This window comes from Syngnathus acus, chromosome 4 (assembly GCF_901709675.1).
Source record: "Syngnathus acus chromosome 4, fSynAcu1.2, whole genome shotgun sequence".
Classification (NCBI taxonomy): Eukaryota; Metazoa; Chordata; class Actinopteri; order Syngnathiformes; family Syngnathidae; genus Syngnathus; species Syngnathus acus.
The window spans coordinates 3,541,724-3,562,330 of NC_051090.1; the positions used below are offsets into that span (position 1 = coordinate 3,541,724).

Here is a 20,607-nt window from a genome sequence, read left to right on the forward strand (position 1 = left end):
CGTGAAATAATGATGCAAAAACAAATGGATAGCACTTTTTGAATATAACACTCAGTAAATAAATAAAAATACAAACACAAAAACTCAAATGATTCTGAAACGTTACATTTAAAGCGTTTATTTATTTGTGTTTTGATCGCGCTTCCAGGATTAAAACTGTAATTTCCAAGGCTAGTGAAGTATGCCTACCACCTGTGTGGGCGCTGTAGTGGGGGAAGCCAGATCGTGACAGTCAGTCAGCAGCGGGGCTGTAAACATGGCGGCGTGCACGGCTACAGGGCTGTGCCCCAAACCCCGTTGCTCCTAGGCTACGAACACGGAGACACCCCAAACATGGAGACCGAAGAGGAGCAACACATCACCACGCTCCTCTGCATGGGCTTCCCGGACCCCGACGTAATAAGGAAAGCGCTCCGCTTGGCCAAGAACGACATCAACGAGGCGGTCGCGCTCCTGACCAACGAAAGCCCGGGGCTCGGCTACGGATATGAGCCCATGGAGAGCGGGCCTGCCCCCGCCTTGAGTACAAGCGGCGACGGGGAGACGGGCGGGAGAACCGGTACGGGGGGTTTCGATCCCCCGCCGGCTTACCACGACGTCGTTGACGGAGAGGTGAGATCTCACGCCCGTATGATACGCTTTGGTTCTCGGAACTCCCGGAGTGAGTGGCTTCGCCCATTTAACTAGCTCCGTGTTAGCATTGATGCTAGCTGCGCAGCCACCCCGACGTGAGCTGTCAGAGCAGGCGTGCGTGCGGCTGTGGATCGCTACCTCGGCGCATTGGCGCCAAAGCATGTCACCGGCTCGCAGTGGCCTGGAACTCGAACCCGCACACGGGGATTCTTTTAATATCCATTTTCAACTTGCTGCACAATCTCGCTAGTAGTAGCTCCCTGGCTAGCTGAGGAGAGTTGCCTGCAAAAGGGGAGCACGCGCTGCACCGCATCAATGGGAAATGAACAGTTGTAAAAATAAAGAACCAAATATTTAAACTTGTTTTTTATTTGGGAGTATCATGGCGGAATGAATGCATTGGTTTAGGGGACCCCCGGGTTCACTTAGCATGGGTTTAGGGGACTCCCCCTGGCCCTCATGTCATGGGGGTTGCATTCCACTGCAGCTGGACCTTTTGGAGTGCTTTCGCAATTCGTGGACTACGTGGCTGTTTTATTGTATTTTGTTTTTGCTTGAGGTTTGAGCAACTCATCTACACCAAAACAAACTCAGTGCTACTTGACTTAACCTGTTACATCCATTTTTACTAGTATTCAACTCATGCCATCTTATCCCAGAAGACTTTGGGGTACATTCGGAACTGATTGCCAGCCAATCACAGAGCTCATATAGACAAACGTACAAAAGATTCACACTCACGTCCCCAATGCTCCCAAAACAATCTGCTATTATTTCACTTCCACATTCAAGTGAACACCAGCGTGCATGTAAACAACCCGTGGACCACTTCCCGCTGGCCCGTCCGTCCCTGTCTGGCTCCTCATCACTGCTGTGATGCAAGCTGTTAAATATAAACGGACAGTTGTCAATTTGCTTCACGCACAAATAGTCACCGTGTAGAGAGAGTCTTGTTTTCGCAAGCTTGATCGCTTATGGGCTACATGACTTGCATTTTCTGCTTGTGATAAAAATAAATCCTCTAAATTCTACAATTTTGGGCTATTCAAATGTAAAGTTTCCACAATAATCACCTCCTTTTACGTCAAGGCACTCATGCCGCTCTGAATGAAATGACCTTGCAGTTTGAAATTTGGGCCACCGGAACTTGAAATTACAAAATGTTCCTTTTCTTATATTTTTCCCCCTTCTGCGTCCGCTCACTCGGTGATGCCTGCAGGTCGCCTGCTTAGTGTCATCGCTCCTAAAATAGCCCTGCAGTGTCTTTGACAAACCCATTGCAGACTTTGCCAAAGGGTGAGAAGGGCTTCGCCAATACAAAGATGAGCTGATCTTTTCAAGGGCGGAGAACATTTGGGAGGAGAATTGTGTAAAATTCCAACGGGTTCAATCGCAAAGCTATTTCCAGTAATCACAAAAGATTTAATTGCTTGTGTAATTTCACACTTGATGTGTGAGCAGGTTCCCCAAAGACCCATTTGTACACAATCAATTAAAAAGTCGATGCCCCCCCAAAGATATCCCCTTTAAAACTGTCCCGCTTTTCATTTTCATCCTCTCCTCATCTATCGATGCATTTGTCATTTTTAATATTCTGCAAAGAGGAAGCACTGAAATGCGATCTCGCTTAAGGACCTTCACCACTTCGTCCTGTTCTCATTTTTACTGCCACCCATTGGTTTGGCCGGTAGCACCAGAACTCACACTCATTGTTTACCGCTCATGAGTGAAGATGTACACAATGTACTACTCAAAGCGTAAAATGCCAAAGGTCCAAGAAGTTGATTTTTAACCCGTGCTCGGATTGAAAGCGGCGCAGTAAAACAACAAATTGAATATTATTGTCGGAATAATCGCTTAAAAGATTTTGCTGATTAATTCAATCGTTTATTTTCATTCACGTTAGTTCTGTTTTTTTATTTATTTAAATTTTTTTTGGGGTTGCAGAGGAGCAACGATGAGAACGGAAACTGCTCCGGCAGCAGCAGCAGCAGCATGGAGTTCCCCACCACCAACTTGTACGAGCTGGAGAGCCGAGTGTTCACCGACCACTGGTCCATTCCGTACAAGAGGGAGGAGTCGTTGGGCAAATGCCTCATCGCCTCAACTTGCCTCGCCCGGCACGGTGAGACCGATTTTGTGTCAAGAAAGAAATATTGGTTCGTAAGATGGCCGAAATTTCAATTCAACCGCTCCGTTTTCATCAGGCCTCGCAGACGCCGACGAGAACTGCAAGAGGTTCATGGAGCGCTGCATGCCGGAGGCCTTTAAAAAGGTGAGCCGTCGGAGTCTCCCGGTAGATTCTCACCGATGACTGACCTCTTCATCTCGCCGACGCCAGTTGCTGACCAGCACCGCCGTGCATAAGTGGGGCACGGAGATCCACGAGGGAATCTACAACATGCTGATGCTGCTGGTGGAGCTGGTGGCCGAGCGGGTCAAGCAAGATCCGGTTCCCGTCAATCTGATGGGTGTCTTGGCCATGGTGTGTATTATTTTGATCCATTTTGGCATTTTCTTTGAATACTTAATAGTAAAAATAGTTGACTTTCTGTGGTGTCCACCAGGCCTTCAACCCGGACAACGAGTACCATTTTAAGAACCGGATGAAGGCGTGTCAGAGGAACTGGGCTGAAGTGTTTGGAGACGAGGCCAACATGTTTGCAGTTTCTCCCAGCAACTCTTATCAGAAAGTAAGGCCGAACTCACCTGACACTTGATACTTACAAGATTGTAAAGTTAGGTTTAAGGGTGTGAGGAATCTTAGCTACTATAGCTATTGTTAGCTACTGTAGCGAATGTTAGCTACTATATAGAATGTTAGCTACTATAGCGAGTGTTAGCGACTATAGCGAATGTTAGCTACTATATCGAATGTTAGCTACTATATCGATCCTAGTGGAAATTCCGTGAGACACTCCGCACTCAGAAGTGGGTCAGCTAAAACCGTAGTCCACTAACGGCCCATAAAACCACGTGTGTGAATGTGTTTAGGAAAACTGCACTTTAAAAACCCTTTAGGGGGCAGTTAAATATTTAATTTAGTTTTATATTCAGCAGGCTAAGGGCAGCCAGAATGAATGTCTTGAATATTGCTACTAGCAGTAAGCCTCCACAAAGGCACCCGTTATTGACTTTTGCTTGAAGTCTCCTTGGTGTGTTGAAGTCGGTTTACAATAACAAATGAAATGGTGCTGAGGGGGCAGGCCAGTGAGTTCTTCATCTCCTCGTGTTGTATGACTGAGCCGCAGACGTAAATGTCCGACTGACATACGGCAGCCGTGAGCACGTGTGTGCCATAATGTGAAATGACGCCGCTTAACGCACAATGATCTGTTTCAGGAGCCGCACGGTTGGCTGGTGGATTTAGTCAATCAAGTAAGTCAATCCTTTCACTGTTGTTTAAATTCACCTAGGATGATTTTATTATGTATGTTGGTGGATTTGCTGATGTCAGCAGTTTCAATAATGTCAAGCTTTGAGCTCTTCAGTAACGCTACCACGGCATTGGCAGACGTCCCACACATATCAGATTTGTAACCACTTATGGAAGTGGCCTCCATAAGGATATCCGATCCCATTTTTTTTTACATTTTAATGTCTTTCCCAGTCCGGACTGGAGTACTAAAGTGTACATATTTCTTACCTCTGCTTTTGTATTTGCTTGTTTGATGTAGTTTGGTGAGTTGGGAGGATTCACCGCCATCCAGACGAAACTCAACGCGGAGGAGATTGAAATAGCTGTAAGACAATACACACACACACACATGTCCCCGCCGCCTTGCTTACAAACAGCCCGACATACCTTTAAGAGACACGGCATTCTTTCCACGCTAGTTCCGAACGGAGAGAGCTGGCTTGAGGTTGCGCTTATCCCGCCACCCTGTAACGGTTGAAATGCTCCATTGTTTCGTCTCTTCTGAAGCATCCTTGTGCTCGCGCTTCCTTCAGGGAACCTTGCCGGAAGCGTGGTGATGGGCAACTGTTGATTTTTTTTTTTTTTGGGCTCCTTAAGAGCGATAGCGAAAGCCTGCGAAGCCACTCCCATTGTGTCAAAGCTTTGATTGACATGTTGGATTCACAAAATAATGTTAGCATCTATAAAATTAAATTAAAATAAATTTGTCAATGTAGCCACAGGGTTGCGAAATTCCTTTTCAGTGTGAATTTCAACTCGACCCAAAAAAATGAGGTGTGTTAAGGTTGACCCTTGGGGTATTTAGGCAAGACGTTTTTGTTTAGACATGTTTTATAAACGATGAAAACAAAATGCAGATTGCTTGCTTTTGAAGTCAGCTTAAGCGAGAAGCCAGTGAAAGTGAGAGGTGAAAACACAACAGAGTAGGAGGATGGTTTCCTCTATTCCTGGCTCCCAGGGGCAACCCATTCATTTGTCTACTGAGAAACAGGAAGTCGAGTGTAGCAGTGAATAGCTGAGGGGAGGCGGCAGTCGCAGCACGAGGCTTCGAGTTGATCAAACCGTGCCCGGCTGAAACGCACAAAACATTCATTCATTCATTCAGGCACTCTGAAAAGAAGTGTTTTTATTGAGAAAAGTAGCACAATGTACTTTATCAAAAACATTTAATAATGACATGATGAAATTTCGAATGTAATCTTGACTGAGGATAAAGAATCTATGCCCGTGAGCGTTGCTATATTATCGAGCTAACCGAGCAGCTAACATTTAACACTGACACATGCCAACAAAAAGTCATAATTCTGTGTCCCGCAGTGTGTCTCTGCTTTGGTCCAGCCTCTCGGCGTTTGTGCCGAATACCTCAACTCCAGCCTTGTCCAGGTAGGTGTTCTATTTTTTTTTTATCCCACATTGCTATGAGCCCTGCCTCAGATTAAAAAAAATATATGTGTGTTCCAGCCGATGCTTGATCCAGTCATCCATAAGATGATCACATATGTACAGAACCTGGAGGAAAAGGACCTCAAAGACAAGGTAATAGATATTTCATGACCAACATACAAAAGTCTGGTTTCAATTTCCACACCGCCTCAAGCGGAACGACCTTGTTAGTGTTTTTTCTTGCTCATCTGAAGATTAGGAGATCATTAGCAAGCCGGTAAATTCCGTTGTTTGTGTTTGAACTAGCGGCTAGTGAGCATCCCTGACCTGTTGTCGGCCATCAAGCTGCTGTGTATGAAGTTCCAGAGAGAGATGGTCACCGTGGTGGATGACCTGCGGCTCGACACGTTGCTGCGCATGCTCAAAACGCCCCATTTCTCCACCAAGATGAACTCCCTCAAAGAGGTGAGCCGCCGTGACTACCTTTTGGGATTCGTTGAGCTCATTCTGACCCTTTTGTTGCCTTGCAGGTGACAAAATTAATAGAGGAGAGCACGGTGGCAAAGACTGTGAAGAATGCCATAGATACGGATAAACTACTGGACTGGCTTGTGGAGAACTCTGTTCTGTCAATAGCGCTAGAGGGTAAGGAATCATCCATTTATGAGCATGGCCACAACATTTGGTATTTAATCATGTTGGAATTATTCCCTGTTGTCGCAACAGGCAATATCGACCAGGCTCAGTATTGCGAGAGAATAAAGGGAATCATCGAGCTGCTGGGAAGTAAACTCTCCCTGGATGAACTCTCCAAAATCTGGAGGATACAGGTTAACATTAGCGCACACACGCAATGATGGTTTAGCCCAAAGAAAATGGACATGTGAACCCTGTCGTGTGTTTGCATTTCAGGCCGGCCAGTCGTCAACTGTGATCGAAAACATTCACACAATCATCGCCGCCGCCGCGGTCAAGTTCAGCTTCGATCAGCTCACTCACTTGTTTGTGCTCATACAGAAGGTGGGCGACAAGTCACGTTAAGTGAAAAGTGTCATTTGGCTAAAATGTGTGTGGCTCATTCAGAGCTGGGAGGTGGAGAGCGATCGCGTCAGGCAAAAGCTGCTCAGTCTGATCGGGAGGATCGGCAGGGAGGCGCGCTCTGAAACCACCACCGGCAAGGTGAGAGTTTGCTATTAGCTATGCTAATTACCGTTAGCACTTGTATGGCGCTTCACGATATATGGTAGCGTTCATTAGATGAAACATTTTGGGGTTCAAATATGTTTGTTTTATTTACATGCCAAACGTCTTGAAGCAAGCACGCTGTGCCTCTTTTTTTTTTTTCGGTCTCACTGTCTTGCAGTTCAATTTCAGTCAAGCTAGCAGATGTTCAAGTTAAAGTTATTCCATTCCATCCTTTTGTTTTGTTTCCAATTTACTCCGCCGTGACAGAAAAAGTCGCAATTGTCACTTGAAGCATGCCAGATAAATCCAGCCCGACATACCGATTGCGTGCGTTGCGTCCAGGTGCTGGAGGTCCTTTGGGAGTTGGCTCACCTCCCCACGCTGCCCACCAGTCTCGTTCAGCAGGCTCTGGAGGAGCACCTGGGGATCTTGAGCGACGCCTACGCTGTCAAGGAGACCGTCAAACGCAACTACATCATCAAATGCATCGAGGACATCAAAAAGGTGTTGTGGGGGGCGAGCAGCCCCGTACTCTTCCCTCCTCGGTTATTTGCTCCTTGAGCATTGGCTTTTATTGTATATTTTTTTTTATGGTTCTAAAGTTGAGGAGGCTCAAGGTTCAGCGGGTTCGTTTTTAAAGCAAGCGCTGCGTTTCATCACTTGCTTGCGAGCGCTTTTGTGTGAAGCTGCACTTGGGTTCTTTGTGGAGTGATTTGTGAGAAACACAAGCCGACACACGACTGTTATTATTACTATTTTTTTTTAAAACAAATTGCATTCTTGGAATTTTCTGAAGATCAAGACAAGATTATGAACAGAAAAGCAATCATTGGACAATGGACTACATTTCTTTAAGTAAAATGAACTACTCATTTTTGCATAAGTTTGCACCCCCTAAGCAGCACTGGAATTCGGGTGTCATTTTTCCCGGATCGCGCAGATGTTCTTGTGTCAAATGAAAATATGTGCTGTCCAGACTCAAGGGGACTCAAAAGGCAGCGACACTCAAAGTTCATTTCTGTCCGGCTCTTGGGGAAAGCGGAAATCTCTGTTGGTGAAAGTAAGAGAAGCCCGATTTTCTTTTTTTTTTTTTTTTTAAATCCCACCGACTTCTCTGGTCTTCAGTCTCGGTGCTTCACCAAACGAGTGGGCTTGCATTGGTTGCACGTGGATAATTTCAGGTGTATGCTAATTTTAGCTTTGGGTCATCTTATAGCGGGTGTGTGAAAAGGAATCCAATCAGAGCCATGGATTTTTTTTTAAGTGTAAATTCCACGCTTTGTATCCATGGCGCTGATTCTCTTCCTCAAACGGGTCTCGCTACAAAAAATGCAAGGTCAGCGATGGCAAGGCCGTCACGGTCTTGCGTTTTTTGTCGTCTGTGCTTTTTTTATTGCTTTCGTCTGATCGTCTATCTTGTGCTTGTTCCTCTGGCAGGCTTCTCAGCCGAGCAGCCCTCAGGCAGTTTGGGTGGTACCCGCCCTGCGTCAGTTGCACGAGATCACCCGCTCCTTCATCAAGCAGACCTACCAGAAGCAAGACAAGGTTACGCCAAAAAAGGCACCGCGATAAAAAAATATATATATTTTTTTTAAATCAAAATATTTCATGCAACAGAGCATCATCCAGGATCTGAAGAAGAACTTTGAGATCGTCAAGCTGATCACGGGTTCCCTCGTTTGCTGCCATCGGCTCGCGGTGACCGCGGCGGGAAACGGTTGCCTGTCCGGCTCCACCATGGTGGACGGAAGATACACCTACCAGGAGGTTCGGATCTTTGTCTCGCTTCAACATAATTCCTGCTACTGAACTTCTTGTGGAACCGCTTTCCTCTCCACTTTCAGTATCTGGATGGCCACCTGCGCTTCTTGGCCTTCTTCCTCCAGGAGGCCAGCCTCTACCTGGTCTGGAACAGGGCCAAGGAGATCTGGGAGTGCCTGGTGTCCGGCCCGGATGTTTGTGAACTGGACCGTGAGGTACCCAGACGATGCTGCAAACCGCGGCCTTTGCAAACGTCTCATCTTCTTCTCATTTCCAGATGTGCTTTGAGTGGTTCACCAAAGGCCAACATGATCTGGAGAGCGACGTCCAGCAGCAGCTCTTCAAGGAGAAGATCCTGAAACTGGAGCCGTATGAGATCACCATGAACGGTCGGTCGGGCGTGCATCTCGCAATCGGGTGTCTGCTGCACCTGCTAACATCCTTACGTGTCCCTCAAGGTTTCAACCTGTTCAAGACCTTCTTTGAGAACGTCAATCTGTGCGATCATCGACTGAAACGCCAAGGAACCCAGTTGGTCTGTCTCCACTCGCGTTATTTCATGTTCCATAAATAAGAGCGAATTGTCTTCAATGTGCTCAAACGCTTTCAGTGTGTGGAACGGCTCGACCTGGCAGGGATGGACTTTATCTGGCGTATCGCCATGGAAACCCCCGATGAAGAGATAGCCAATGAAGCCATTCAGCTCATTATTACATACAGCTACACCAACCTCAACCCCAAGATGAAGAAGGTCAGCGGCAAAAACGTAGAATCGTGTTTCCACAATCACTGACCAATTCAAATCTTCGCAGGATTCCGTATCTTTGCACAAGAAGTTCATCGCCGATTGTTATAAGCGACTCGAGGTGAGTGTTGCGCAATGCCATGGTGATGAACATTTCAAGCGCACCCCTGAATTTTTTTTTTTGGGGATATCAGGCAGCCAGTTCGGCCTTGGGCGGCCCTACTTTGACCCACGCCGTGACTCGAGCCACCAAGATGCTGACGGCCACCGCCATGCCCACGGTGGCCACGTCTGTACAATCACCTTCCAGGTACCATCTACCATCAGGATGATTAAATCCAAGTCCACTTTACAACCGGTCTTTCTCCTCCAGATCCACTAAGCTGGTCATAATAGAAAGACTGCTGTTGCTGGCCGAACGCTACGTCATCACTATCGAGGTTAGAACCTCCTCCTCTGGCACAAATCTGTTTCGATTCTTCTGTAAAACCACTTCACCCCTTCCTCGCAGGATATGTACTCGGTTCCTCGCACTATACTACCTCACGGGGCTTCGTTCAACGGACACCCCGTCACTCTTCACGTCACTTATGAGTCTACCAAAGACACGTTCACCTTAGAGGTGCTGCACCCCAAATAAGCCTTTATTGATTAGCATCTCCAGAGGAAATCTCAATTCCTTCTCTCTTCTTTGCAGACGCACAGTAATGAGACGATAGCAAGCATCCGGTGGAAGATATCCGAGCACTTGAGCTGTCCGGTGGATAATGTCCAGATCTTTGCCAATGATAGTGTGGTAGGTGTTCGTCATTGTTAAAAATAGGAGCTCTGTGTTCCTCTTTTTTTTTTTTTAATACTATTCTTATGTCACTCCCTCATTAAAGTATTGTACTCCTCTCCCAGTCATGTGTTTTCCCTGGAGTCAATTGTAGCTAATCCATCTGGCGTGTAGCGAGTGGCAAGGGAAACACCACCTTAAGCAACATCCCGGTTTTTCTTTCTTTTGTTCTCTCATTCGATCCCTTCCGCTTTCCCCTTTCACCTGGTGTTAGTTGACGATGAACCGGGACCAGAAACTGCTGTCTCAGCTCGGCTTTAGCGACGAGCAGAGCCTGACGGTGAAGAGCTCGGGCACGGGCACGCCTTCGGGAAGCTCCGAGTCGTCCGCCTCGGCCTCCAGCGGGTCCAGCTCGGCCGTCTTCAACTCCGCCTACGCTCTGGAGCAGGTAGAGCAGTAAAGCGTCCCTTTTTCACGCTTTGTTTTGGTTCCAACGTGTGTTATTGTCGTCTTACTAGGAGAAGTCCCTGCCTGGCGTTGTTATGGCGCTGGTGTGCAATGTGTTTGAGATGCTTTACCAGCTGGCTAACTTGGATGAAACAAGGTAGAAAACACTAAATAGTAATCATTCAAGTTAAATTGAATCACAGAATTAATGAATTTATTGAGTGCGTTTTTCCTCTTCTCCCAGGATCACTCTCCGTGTAAGAAAGCTGCTCCTCCTGATCCCAACAGATCCCGAGGTGCAGGACGCTCTCGACAACTTTGTCCCCAAAGAATCCAGCGTATGGAGCCATCAGGTAGAGGCCAGGCTTTGTTATATATTTTTTTTAATTTGCCAAACATAAATGACAAAACGGTTGGAACGTGAAACAATTTTTGGTGTAGTACCAACACTGACCTTTTGGAGGCAGCACTCCTACTGTGTTGTTTATTCTTCTTGTAGAAGACGTTGTTCACCCTTGGCCAGGGGACCGGCTCTCGCTCACCATCGACGGCTTCTAAAAATCAGCATCAGCCCAGCGCCGCGTCCATCCTGGAGTCCCTGTTCAGGTCCTCGGCCCCTGGCATGTCCACCTTTCGAGTGCTCTATAATCTGGAGGTAGGCGACGTCATGTTGTGTGTGTGTGTAGTTCACCAAATGAAATGCTCACTGTTTTTAATTCACGCCTCAGGTGCTGAGTTCCAAACTCATGCCCACGTCTGATGATGAGATGGCGAAAACAAGCAGCAAGTCCTTCTGTGACAACTTCCTCAAAGCAGGAGGCCTCAGGTATGACACATGAAGCATATTATCAAGAGTTAATACTCGGAGGGGGGGCGGAGTCATGATAGACTCGATTTTGTTCTTCTCCTAAATGGAGTTTCTGTTCATTTGCAGTCTGGTGGTGAATGTTATGCAAAGAGACTCCATCCCTTCAGAAGTGGACTACGAGACCCGACAAGGCGTCTACTCAATCTGTCTTCAGTTGGCCAGGTGCAGCCAAATTAGAGGGCACCAAGAATTTAGTCTTCCATGCTCACCTGCCTTTTATTTCATTCTATTATTTATTTATTTATTTTTTAATTTTATTTAATTTTTATTTTTTTATTTAATTTATTTACTTTTCTTAAACCGCAGGTTCCTTCTGGTTGGCCAGAGCATGCCCATGGCCCTGGATGATGATGTCATCCGGGACGGGGATGCGCTGTCGTCCCGCCCGTTTCGCAACGCGGGCCGCGCCGGCCGCCAGCTCTCTCTCTGCGCCACACCGGAGAAGTCCACCTACAGACAGATGTCGCTCTCTGAGCGCTCATCCATCAGAGTGGAGGAGATCATACCCGCTGCCCGTGTGGCTATTCAGGTGACGCTACTTCTGCTTACTGCTTCTCAAAATGGCCGACCCAGCACACTACACAGAACCATTTTTGTTGTAGACCATGGAGGTGGGAGACTTCACCTCTACCGTGGCCTGTTTCATGCGACTGACCTGGGCGGCGGCGGCGGGGCGACTGGATCTCGTCGGCAGCCCGCAGCCAATCCGAGAGACCCACGGCTCGCTTCTATCTCAAGGAGTGCGCACCAGAGTCAGTAGCACAGGTGAGAAAAAGGTTGGAATGCATCTTCTCTAGGATGACCACATTTCTGAGTAGTGACGATACTAACGAAGTGTTGGGTGGTTTCACAGGAAGTAACTGCAGCTCCAGCAGCGAGGGAGAGACCACGCCCACCGCGCTGCACGCCGGCATTTGCGTCCGGCAGCAGAGCGTCTCCATAAAAGACGCCATCATCGCTCGCGAGGCTCTGTCGCTCCTGGTCACCTGCCTGCAGCTACGTTGTCAGCAGCTGTGTAAGAATCTCAAGTCACGCTCGTGCCATTCATCTTGAGGCCTTCTGACGTGTTCTCTCCACAGCTTCTTTTTACAACCTGCCCTCTGTGAACGACTTCATCATTGACGTGTTGCTGGGATCTCCCAGCGGAGAGGTAAGGAGAGATTTTTTTTTTTCTTCTCAGGGTTCCAAATATCTTACTGTGAGCTTCTTCATCGTTTTTCTTTCAGATCCGCCGCGTGGCCTGCGACCAGCTGTACACTCTTAGCCAGTCGGACACGTCCGGCTTTGCCGACGTGCAGAAGCCCAACTTGTTCCTGCTCTCTGTCATCCTCACCGCTCAGCTGCCACTGTGGAGTCCCACGTCGGTGATGAGGGGAGTCAACCAGAGGTAAATCCTAGAAGAGGTCCAAATAAGATCGGAAAGGGATGAACATGGCGCTCATGTCGTTGCTTCGATTGCAGATTGCTGTCGCAGTGCACGGAATACTTTGACCTGCGATGTCAGCTCCTGGATGATCTAACAAGTGAGCGTTAAATTGAGCTCCACTCGTGTGCTCCGATTCCTTATCAACTTTACCTGGCGCAGCTTCGGAGATGGAGGCGTCGCACGTCATCACCGCCACCATGCTGGAGGACGAAATCTCTTGGCTGGACAATTTTGAGCCCAGCTGGAGCTCAGAGATGGAGACCAGCGAGGCGGACAACATCCTCCTGGCGGGACACCTGCGGCTCATCAAGACCTTGCTCTCACTTTGCGGCAAAGAGAAGGAGCATCTCGGTAAGTAGTAGCGGACAGAAGTATTGGGACGCCAACGTTTAGATTGAAAAGTTTGTCGACACCGATCCTTAAATTTCTTTCCACAGGCCCGTCGCTGATCCAGCAGCTGTTGGATGACTTCCTGTTCCGAGCGTCACGCATCATCATCAACACCTCCAATTCCACCGCCTCCCCGGCCCCCAGTCACGATTTCCACCCAAAGTATGATAATCGCTCAAGATTATTTTTCAAGACAGAAAATAAAATGTTTTTTTTTTTCGGGACTACCTGATCCAGGTGCAGTACGGCCAGCAGCCGTCTGGCGGCCTACGAGGTCCTGGTGATGCTGGCCGACAGCTCCCTCTCCAACCTGCGACTGATCACCAGCGAGTTGCTCTCCATGCACCACCAGTCCGACCCGTCGCTCTGTAAAGAGTTTGATGTAAGGCGAGATATTCCACCCGAGCTCTGACGTTCAATTTTCTTACCTCGTCTTTGTCAGTATCTTCCTCCTGTAGAGAGCCGCTCCGTTTCGGGTTTTGTGGGTCTGAAGAACGGCGGAGCCACGTGTTATATGAATGCCGTTTTCCAGCAGCTTTACATGCAGCCGGGTTTACCAGAGGTACCCTCGGCGTTATTATTATTTTTTTATTTATTTATTATATTATTTTATTATGTCATTTATTATTAGATATATAATATTTTTTTATTTATAAAATTTATATATTATTTATTATTTATTTAATATATATATATTTACATGGCTGTTCACATAAATTATCGCTTCTCAAGGCGTTCCTGTCGATCGAGGACGACACAGACCAGCCCGATGAGAGCGTCTTCTACCAGGTTCAGTCTTTGTTTGGTCACCTGATGGAGAGCAAACTGCAGTACTACGTCCCGGAGAACTTCTGGAAGGTATTAGAAGATTTGAGAAAAATAAAAATGAAGTGCTTAAAAATATGGGCTCCATTTTAAGATCTTCAAGATGTGGAACAAAGAGTTGTACGTGCGAGAGCAGCAGGACGCGTACGAATTCTTCACCAGCCTGGTGGACCAGCTTGATGAACATCTCAAGGTATGATATTCATCCCATATAAGCTTACCGTGCTCTAAATCTGACCTTTTCCTCCCTCTCTGCCAGAAAATGGGCCGAGAGCAAATCTTCAAAAACACCTTTCAGGGCATCTTCTCCGACCAAAAAATCTGCAAAGACTGCCCTCATCGGTGAGTCTGTGGCCACTACATTAGGTATTGTATCTTTCATCGAACCCGACAACTAAATGGAAACTGAATTGCAGGTACGAGCGGGAAGAGACCTTCATGGCGCTGAACCTCGGCGTGACCTCTTGTCAGAGTCTGGAGATCTCACTGGACCAGTTTGTCCGAGGGGAGGTTCTGGAAGGCAGCAACGCTTACTACTGTGAGAAATGCAAGGAAAAGGCATGTAAAGCTTCTCGTCTTTTTATTTTTTTTATGACCACCGTTCCTTGAAGCTCTCTTGTATTAAACAGAGGACCACTGTGAAGAGGACGTGCATCAAATCGCTCCCCAGCGTTCTCTGCATCCATCTCATGCGCTTCGGCTTCGACTGGGAAAGCGGACGCTCCATCAAATACGACGAACAGATTCGGGTGCGTATGGAAGGAAGGTTTGATCCATCCGTGTCGAGACCGACGAGACGTCAACTCGTGTTTTGCAGTTCCCCTGGGTGCTGAACATGGAGCCGTACACCGTGTCGGGGATGGCGCGCCAAGACTGCAGCGGCGAGGGCGGCGAGGGCCGAGGCGACGGCACGTCTGGCGGCTCGCCCAGGAAAAAGGTCACCATCTCGGAGAACTACGAGCTGGTGGGCGTAGTGGTCCACAGCGGCCAGGCGCACGCCGGCCATTACTACTCCTTCATCAAAGATAGACGGTAAGTTGTGTACAATTGAGTATTTGTCCGTGTTGATGATATTTTTGTCCACCGGTGCGCAGCGGCAGCTCGCGAGGACGTTGGTACAAGTTCAACGACAACGTGGTGGAGGAGTTTGACATGAACGACGAAACTCTGGAGTACGAGTGCTTCGGAGGAGAATACCGCCCCAAAGTTTACGATCAGTGTGAGCATCACGTGCAAACTGTTTGGAGCTCCGTGAAGAGCAAAATTTTGATTCCCGCGTGTGTGTGTTTGCAGCCAATCCTTACCCGGATGTGAGGAGGAGATACTGGAATGCCTACATGTTGTTTTATCAGAAAATCAGCGATCAAAACTCGCCCGTCCTGCCCAAAAAAAGCCGGGTCAGCATCATGAGGCAGGAAGCAGAGGACCTCACGCTGTGAGCGATGGGCACTTTTTAAAATCAAGTCAGCAAAGGTGGCAAAATGAATGAATGAAGTTTTTTTGTTTAGGTCCGCTCCCTCCTCGCCCGACGTGTCGCCGCAGTCGTCCCCCCGCCCCCCCAGGGCCAACAACGATCGCCTCACCCTGCTCACCCGCCTGGTCCGCAAGGGTGAGAAGAAAGGCCTGTTTGTGGAGAAGATGCCCACCAGCATCTACCAGGTGGGCGTCGAGCTTCCCGCGTCCTGATTGCGTCACCGCCTTGACCTCCCGGTTGACTTTGTGACCCCGAGTAGATGGTGAGGGACGAGAATCTCAAGTTCATGCGGAACAGAGACGTCTACAACAGCGACTACTTCAACTTCACGCTCTCGCTGGCGTCCGTCAACGCGGTGCGTTTTTCTTTTTCAGGTGCCGACAACTCCGTAATTATTGAAGACAAAATTAAATCTTGTTTTTTTCTTTGCAGACTAAACTGAAGCACCCAGACTACCAGGCCATGGCCAAAGAAAGTCTCCAGCTGGCCGTCCATTTCCTCTTCCACACCTACCTGCACACCAAAAAGAAGCTCCGGTATGAATAAAGACGAGTACCAACACGAGCAGTCGCATTTATGTCACGATGTCTTCTTCACCCAAACGAGCAGCGTGGACACCGAGGAGTGGATGGCCACCGTGGAGGTGTTGCTGTCCAAAAGCAGCGCGGCTTGCCAGTGGATGATTCAGTACCTGGTTGGATCGGAGGGACGGGAAATGACCAGGTGAGAATTAATCAGGCGCCCTCTAGCGGCCTTTACTGTAAAGACAGCTTGAGTGAAAAGCAACAACAACAAAACTCTGAGGACACTTTCTGTTCTGTTCATCGTCTCTAATGATGATAATAATAATAATGGTGATGATGATGTTCTTCTTGCTGTAGGATTTGTCTTCTGGAATGCGGCATGAGGGAAGTACGGGTGGTGGTGGCGTCCATCCTGGAGAAGACCCTGGAGAGCGCGCTGCACTTTGCCGACCCGGGTCTGGACGGGCTGACGGACGCCCTGCTCTCGCTGCTGGACAAGGACGTCCCTGAGAACGTGAAGAACTGCGCGCAGTACTTCAGCCTCTTCAGTAACTTCTCTCAGAAGGTAACGACGGCAATTTCACACGTCGTGGTTTCCATACAATTGAATTATTTTTTTTCCACTCAGGGTTGTGAAGCTTGTCAACTGTTGTTGAAGCACTCGGCCTATCGCCGGATGCTCCTTTTCCTTTTGGGACCTAATCGCCAAAACAATCAGGTAGACTTTTAATCACAAGCAGGTGCGATCACCATCTTGCTTCGTCTTTCCATCAAGTTCTCCTCTGGTTCTCTATAGAACCGGCGGTGGAGTCCGGCACAGGCTCGAGAGTTTCTCCACCTCCACAGCACTCTGGCGCTCATCACAATGCACTCGGACCTCGATTCCCAGCGGACGCACTGTGAGTACACGCCCCCGACCCGCATATTTGTTTTCACGTTACAATCAAGCTGATTATGTCCTCGACGCAGCTCCGGAAGGGTTCTGCCTGCGTGTCGGCAGCATCCCATCCTCCACGCCGCTCCTGCCTCTCCACCCGGACATCCTGGCAAACATCTTCACCCCAGAGGGACAACCCTACCTTCTCGAGGTCATTTAAAAAGCACGTTAAAAGAATATGGAACCAAAATTTAACACCATGAATGTTCAGGTGATGTTCGCCATGCGAGAGCTGTCGGGTCCCTTGACGCCTCTCATCAGCATGGTGACCTACTGCTCCTACTGCAACGAGCCTTTCTCCTTAGGGGTGCTTCAGCTCCTCAAGGTAAGCGACACAATCTTCCGACGTGGCTTCTCTTCATTTCAACCCCTTTTGTGTCCCGGCAGACGCAGCTGGAGACGGCACCGCCTCACGAGTTGAAGAACATCTTTCACATGCTGCAGGAGCTTCTGGTGAGTGCTCGGGCGATACCATGATGATGTCACCAACAGGTTGGTGAGTGTCAGTTTGTCTGGTTAAGGTGGTGGAGGACCCGCTGCAGTCCCAGAGGCTCAAGTACGCTTTTGAGTCGGAGAAAGGCCTGCTGGGTAAGTCACCTATCATCTCGCTCAAACCTATTTTCGAAGGATAAATAAATCCAAAATTTGATACTCCGCAGCTTTGATGCACCAGAGCAACAACGTGGACAGCAGACGTTGCTACCAGTGTGTCAAGTTCCTGGTCACCTTGGCCCAGAAGTTCGTAGCAACCGCTGTAATCCAGTCAAATGTTTAAACTATGATTTGTTTACACTTTTTTTTTTTTTTTTTTTTTTGCCGCCAGGTGTGTTCCAGCCAAGGATTATTTCAAGGATTTATCTGGTCACTGGAGTTGGGCAGTGCAATGGCTCCAGAAGAAGGCACGCTTATATTCAGTTCTAGAAAAAGACGTTCTAAATAAATTGTATACAGTCATCATCAATGTCTCCACTTATCCTCAGATGACAGAACATTATTGGACGCCGCAGAGTAACGTGTCCAATGAGACGTCAACCAATAAGAGCTTCCAGCGCACCATTTCGGCGCAGGTATGCACATATCAGATTTCATTTTTTTTGCATTCCAAAAAATCTGATCAATTGAAGCAGGGTGTGTAGACTTTTTATATCCTCTGTGATATACATCTGTATAGTGTGTGCGTCTGCTTGTATTCATATTTGTGTGTGTGTTTCTTTTATTCTCAAATGTGTTTGTACTAAAAAATCGTTGTGACCATCTGCCTTGTATCGTAAAAACTTTATAAATTGCACACCCACTTACACAGTCTTTGCTGCCGCCTCAACTCTGTGTATTTGTGTGAACCCGTGAAGGACACGCTGGCGTACGCTACGGCCTTGTTGAACGAGAAGGAGCAGTCGGGCAGTAGCAACGGCTCCGACGGAAGCCCCGCCAACGAGAACGCAGAGCGCAGCCTAAGACAGGTAAACCCAACGACACACAGGTAGTCAGCGTTTCTTGTTTTTTTTACAACGCAACTCTCCTCCTCGTGGGCAGGGATCCGAGTCTCCTATGATGCTCGGCGATTCTAAGAGCGACCTGGAGGACGTGGACCCTTAATCTCCTTTTGAGGGCAGACAAACCCCTCCGGAAGGCGCCCGGGCCGAGCTCCACGCATCCCCTCAGCCATCCCTAATTCGGGGTGCATTTATTGCCCGAGGACGTTTTAAGGAAAAAAAAGAAAGAAAAAAAAACGAAACCACCAATCGGAACAACTTGATGCAGAAAAGAGGAATAACGTACATGTGAGGAAAAACCGAGAAAATCGTGAATGACTTCCACTGATTTATAAGGGCAGTTTGGATTAAAGGGGAAGCTGCCGATCTTCCTCCATCCATCATCTTTTTACAGCGAGGGAATGGTGGGGCATTTTACCCTTTGTCGTTTTACACACACACACACACGCACACACACTAGCCAATAACATTTTGTCGCATAGATGTAAGATAATGTTTTAAAAAGTCCTCTAGAGGAACCTCGACGTGAACACACACAGACACACACAAGCACTTGCTTGGCGGGGGGGGAGGGCGTCTTGATGGGGGGGCGGGGTCTTAAGTCTGCACTTTATTTGTTCACTACGCGCTTCCTCTAGAGCCTCGTCGCCTTTTTGTGTGCTTTCTCTGCTCATTTTAACACTACTACTCAGTACTAAGCACACAACACGCTTTTATTTTATTTTTTTTAATATGTGCGCTCTTTTTTTGTTCTTTTACGCTCTCCATCACCTCTTTGGGCTCGGGTGCGAGCCTTATGCAAGAAACAGAATATTTGTAAATGCCAATGCCTCACACTTGCACGCACACACAGGCCAACATCAAAACCACACGCTAACGTTACCTCTGCCATGCTTTTATTTGCATTTTTGTGTCTTTGGTGCCATCTACAATATACACACGCTCATACACGCTGTTACCTCGGCCAAGCTTTTATTTGCCTTTTTGTCCGGTGCAGTCTTGAATGGATACGCACGCTCACACACACACAAACACACACACACACACACACAGAAAGACTTGTAGCTTTGACTCAATAACGCACATACACATGTGTAGCCCAGTTATCGGGAGTTCCGAAGTGCCTTAATCTCCCGATAACTCCAACTGTCACCCCCCTCCCTCCCCTGCCGCACAATGGCGTTGTGTGTGCTGGGGAAGGCTTCAGCAGATCAATGTTTACACGGCGAGGACTTAGGAAGCAATTTCAATGGTCATGTGATCACAACCCCCCCTCACCCACCCGCCACTCACCCAACTACCCTAATGTGAGGCTTGTGTGTGACAAAAACAGTCCCCTCGTTTGTGTTCAAAGGAAGCAGAAAAAAATAAAATACTTGACTCAATCTTTACTTTTAATGACGAGGAAAACCTGGGTTATGATGGAGGGGGGTGGAGGGGGGTGGCAACCATAATACAAGTGGATTTTACCATCAGGTTCTTTTGGACAATTCACAATCTGCCATCACGTTCTTGTGTATGTGTGTGTGTGTTTGTAACGCATGTTAAAACACTCAAGTTTTAATTTGTACGACAAGAGTTTGATTGGGGGGGAGGGAGGGAGGGGGGGGGGGGGGTTATTTGATATAAAATAAACTGGAATGCACAAGCTATGTGTAAACATCTGTTGTTTTTAATTTGCAGTTTTGTTCTCTAGAGTGCCGATGACGTCAGAGCAGATGTAGCGCGGGGCAGCTGGTGTGCCTCTTTAAGGGTGTGTGGACGCAGGAGGTGGCTGCCTCTGCGTGCCTTCCATCAAAATAAAATGACACGAATGACAAGTTGATCAACGTGTTCAATTGTTACTCCAATACTATATGTATAGTAAGAAATACTGCATATGTGAATAATGTGTATGTGTACCTCTCATGTTGATTAGGACGTGCTACTTCCTCCAGGTTCTCGTTCCACATCCCGGGAGCGAGAACAATCTAATAATACACACATCAGTGTCAACAATAACAGACTTCCATGTGCAAGGAAACCAACCTTAGGGTAACACTGGCACAGGCTCCACGTGGTCCCGACCAGAACCATGGCACCGCCCAGGGCACACATGGTGGCGTAGACGTGAGGCCTCTCCCTGGTCATGATGAAGAGGCCCAAAGCCACCACGCACCAGCCAGCAACTATCAGCCCGTAGCGGTACGGCTTCCCTTCCACCATGACACTCAAGCTTGAAGGTGAGGTGGTGTGTATGTGTGTGTGTGTGTGAGAGAGGAGAAAGAGGAAGGCGGTCAAGGTTCCACTCTGCTGCCTATTAAAGCCCAAAGACAAGCGA

General features: G+C 47.9%; 2 protein-coding genes across 3 annotated transcripts; one reads left to right on the forward strand and one right to left on the reverse strand.

Annotated features, from left to right (window-relative positions):
* Positions 1-183: 183 nt before the first annotated feature.
* usp24 (ubiquitin specific peptidase 24) lies at positions 184-19,688 on the forward strand. Of its 2 annotated transcripts, XM_037250179.1 has the most exons (67): positions 185-612; positions 2,581-2,758; positions 2,841-2,908; positions 2,975-3,118; positions 3,201-3,326; positions 3,976-4,011; positions 4,311-4,376; positions 5,369-5,434; positions 5,513-5,587; positions 5,741-5,899; positions 5,965-6,079; positions 6,161-6,264; positions 6,347-6,454; positions 6,518-6,613; positions 6,962-7,123; positions 7,596-7,679; positions 8,057-8,164; positions 8,237-8,386; positions 8,464-8,595; positions 8,658-8,769; positions 8,839-8,915; positions 8,991-9,131; positions 9,193-9,246; positions 9,320-9,435; positions 9,499-9,565; positions 9,637-9,747; positions 9,823-9,921; positions 10,178-10,351; positions 10,422-10,507; positions 10,595-10,703; positions 10,850-11,005; positions 11,079-11,176; positions 11,285-11,380; positions 11,525-11,747; positions 11,821-11,983; positions 12,072-12,233; positions 12,298-12,368; positions 12,445-12,605; positions 12,680-12,741; positions 12,804-12,995; positions 13,082-13,196; positions 13,272-13,416; positions 13,477-13,596; positions 13,767-13,892; positions 13,954-14,052; positions 14,119-14,201; positions 14,276-14,417; positions 14,489-14,608; positions 14,677-14,891; positions 14,954-15,078; positions 15,153-15,294; positions 15,368-15,518; positions 15,593-15,688; positions 15,766-15,869; positions 15,943-16,056; positions 16,215-16,422; positions 16,486-16,575; positions 16,654-16,756; positions 16,827-16,945; positions 17,006-17,119; positions 17,182-17,247; positions 17,316-17,382; positions 17,454-17,532; positions 17,618-17,693; positions 17,775-17,861; positions 18,144-18,254; positions 18,328-19,688. In XM_037250179.1, exons 1-67 carry the CDS (start codon positions 334-336, stop codon positions 18,388-18,390), a joined length of 7,866 nt encoding a protein of 2,621 aa, XP_037106074.1. In that variant the 5' UTR covers positions 185-333; the 3' UTR covers positions 18,391-19,688. The 2 variants fall into 2 exon arrangements, with proteins under 2 accessions (XP_037106073.1, XP_037106074.1); XM_037250178.1 differs by having other exon boundaries at positions 184-612; positions 16,215-16,575.
* bsnd (barttin CLCNK type accessory subunit beta) lies at positions 19,635-20,600 on the reverse strand. The gene is made up of 3 exons (XM_037250192.1): positions 20,316-20,600; positions 20,190-20,257; positions 19,635-20,075 (listed from the first exon to the last, which is right to left on the reverse strand). Exons 1-3 carry the CDS (start codon positions 20,490-20,492, stop codon positions 19,997-19,999), a joined length of 324 nt encoding a protein of 107 aa, XP_037106087.1. The 5' UTR covers positions 20,493-20,600; the 3' UTR covers positions 19,635-19,996.
* Positions 20,601-20,607: the final 7 nt, after the last annotated feature.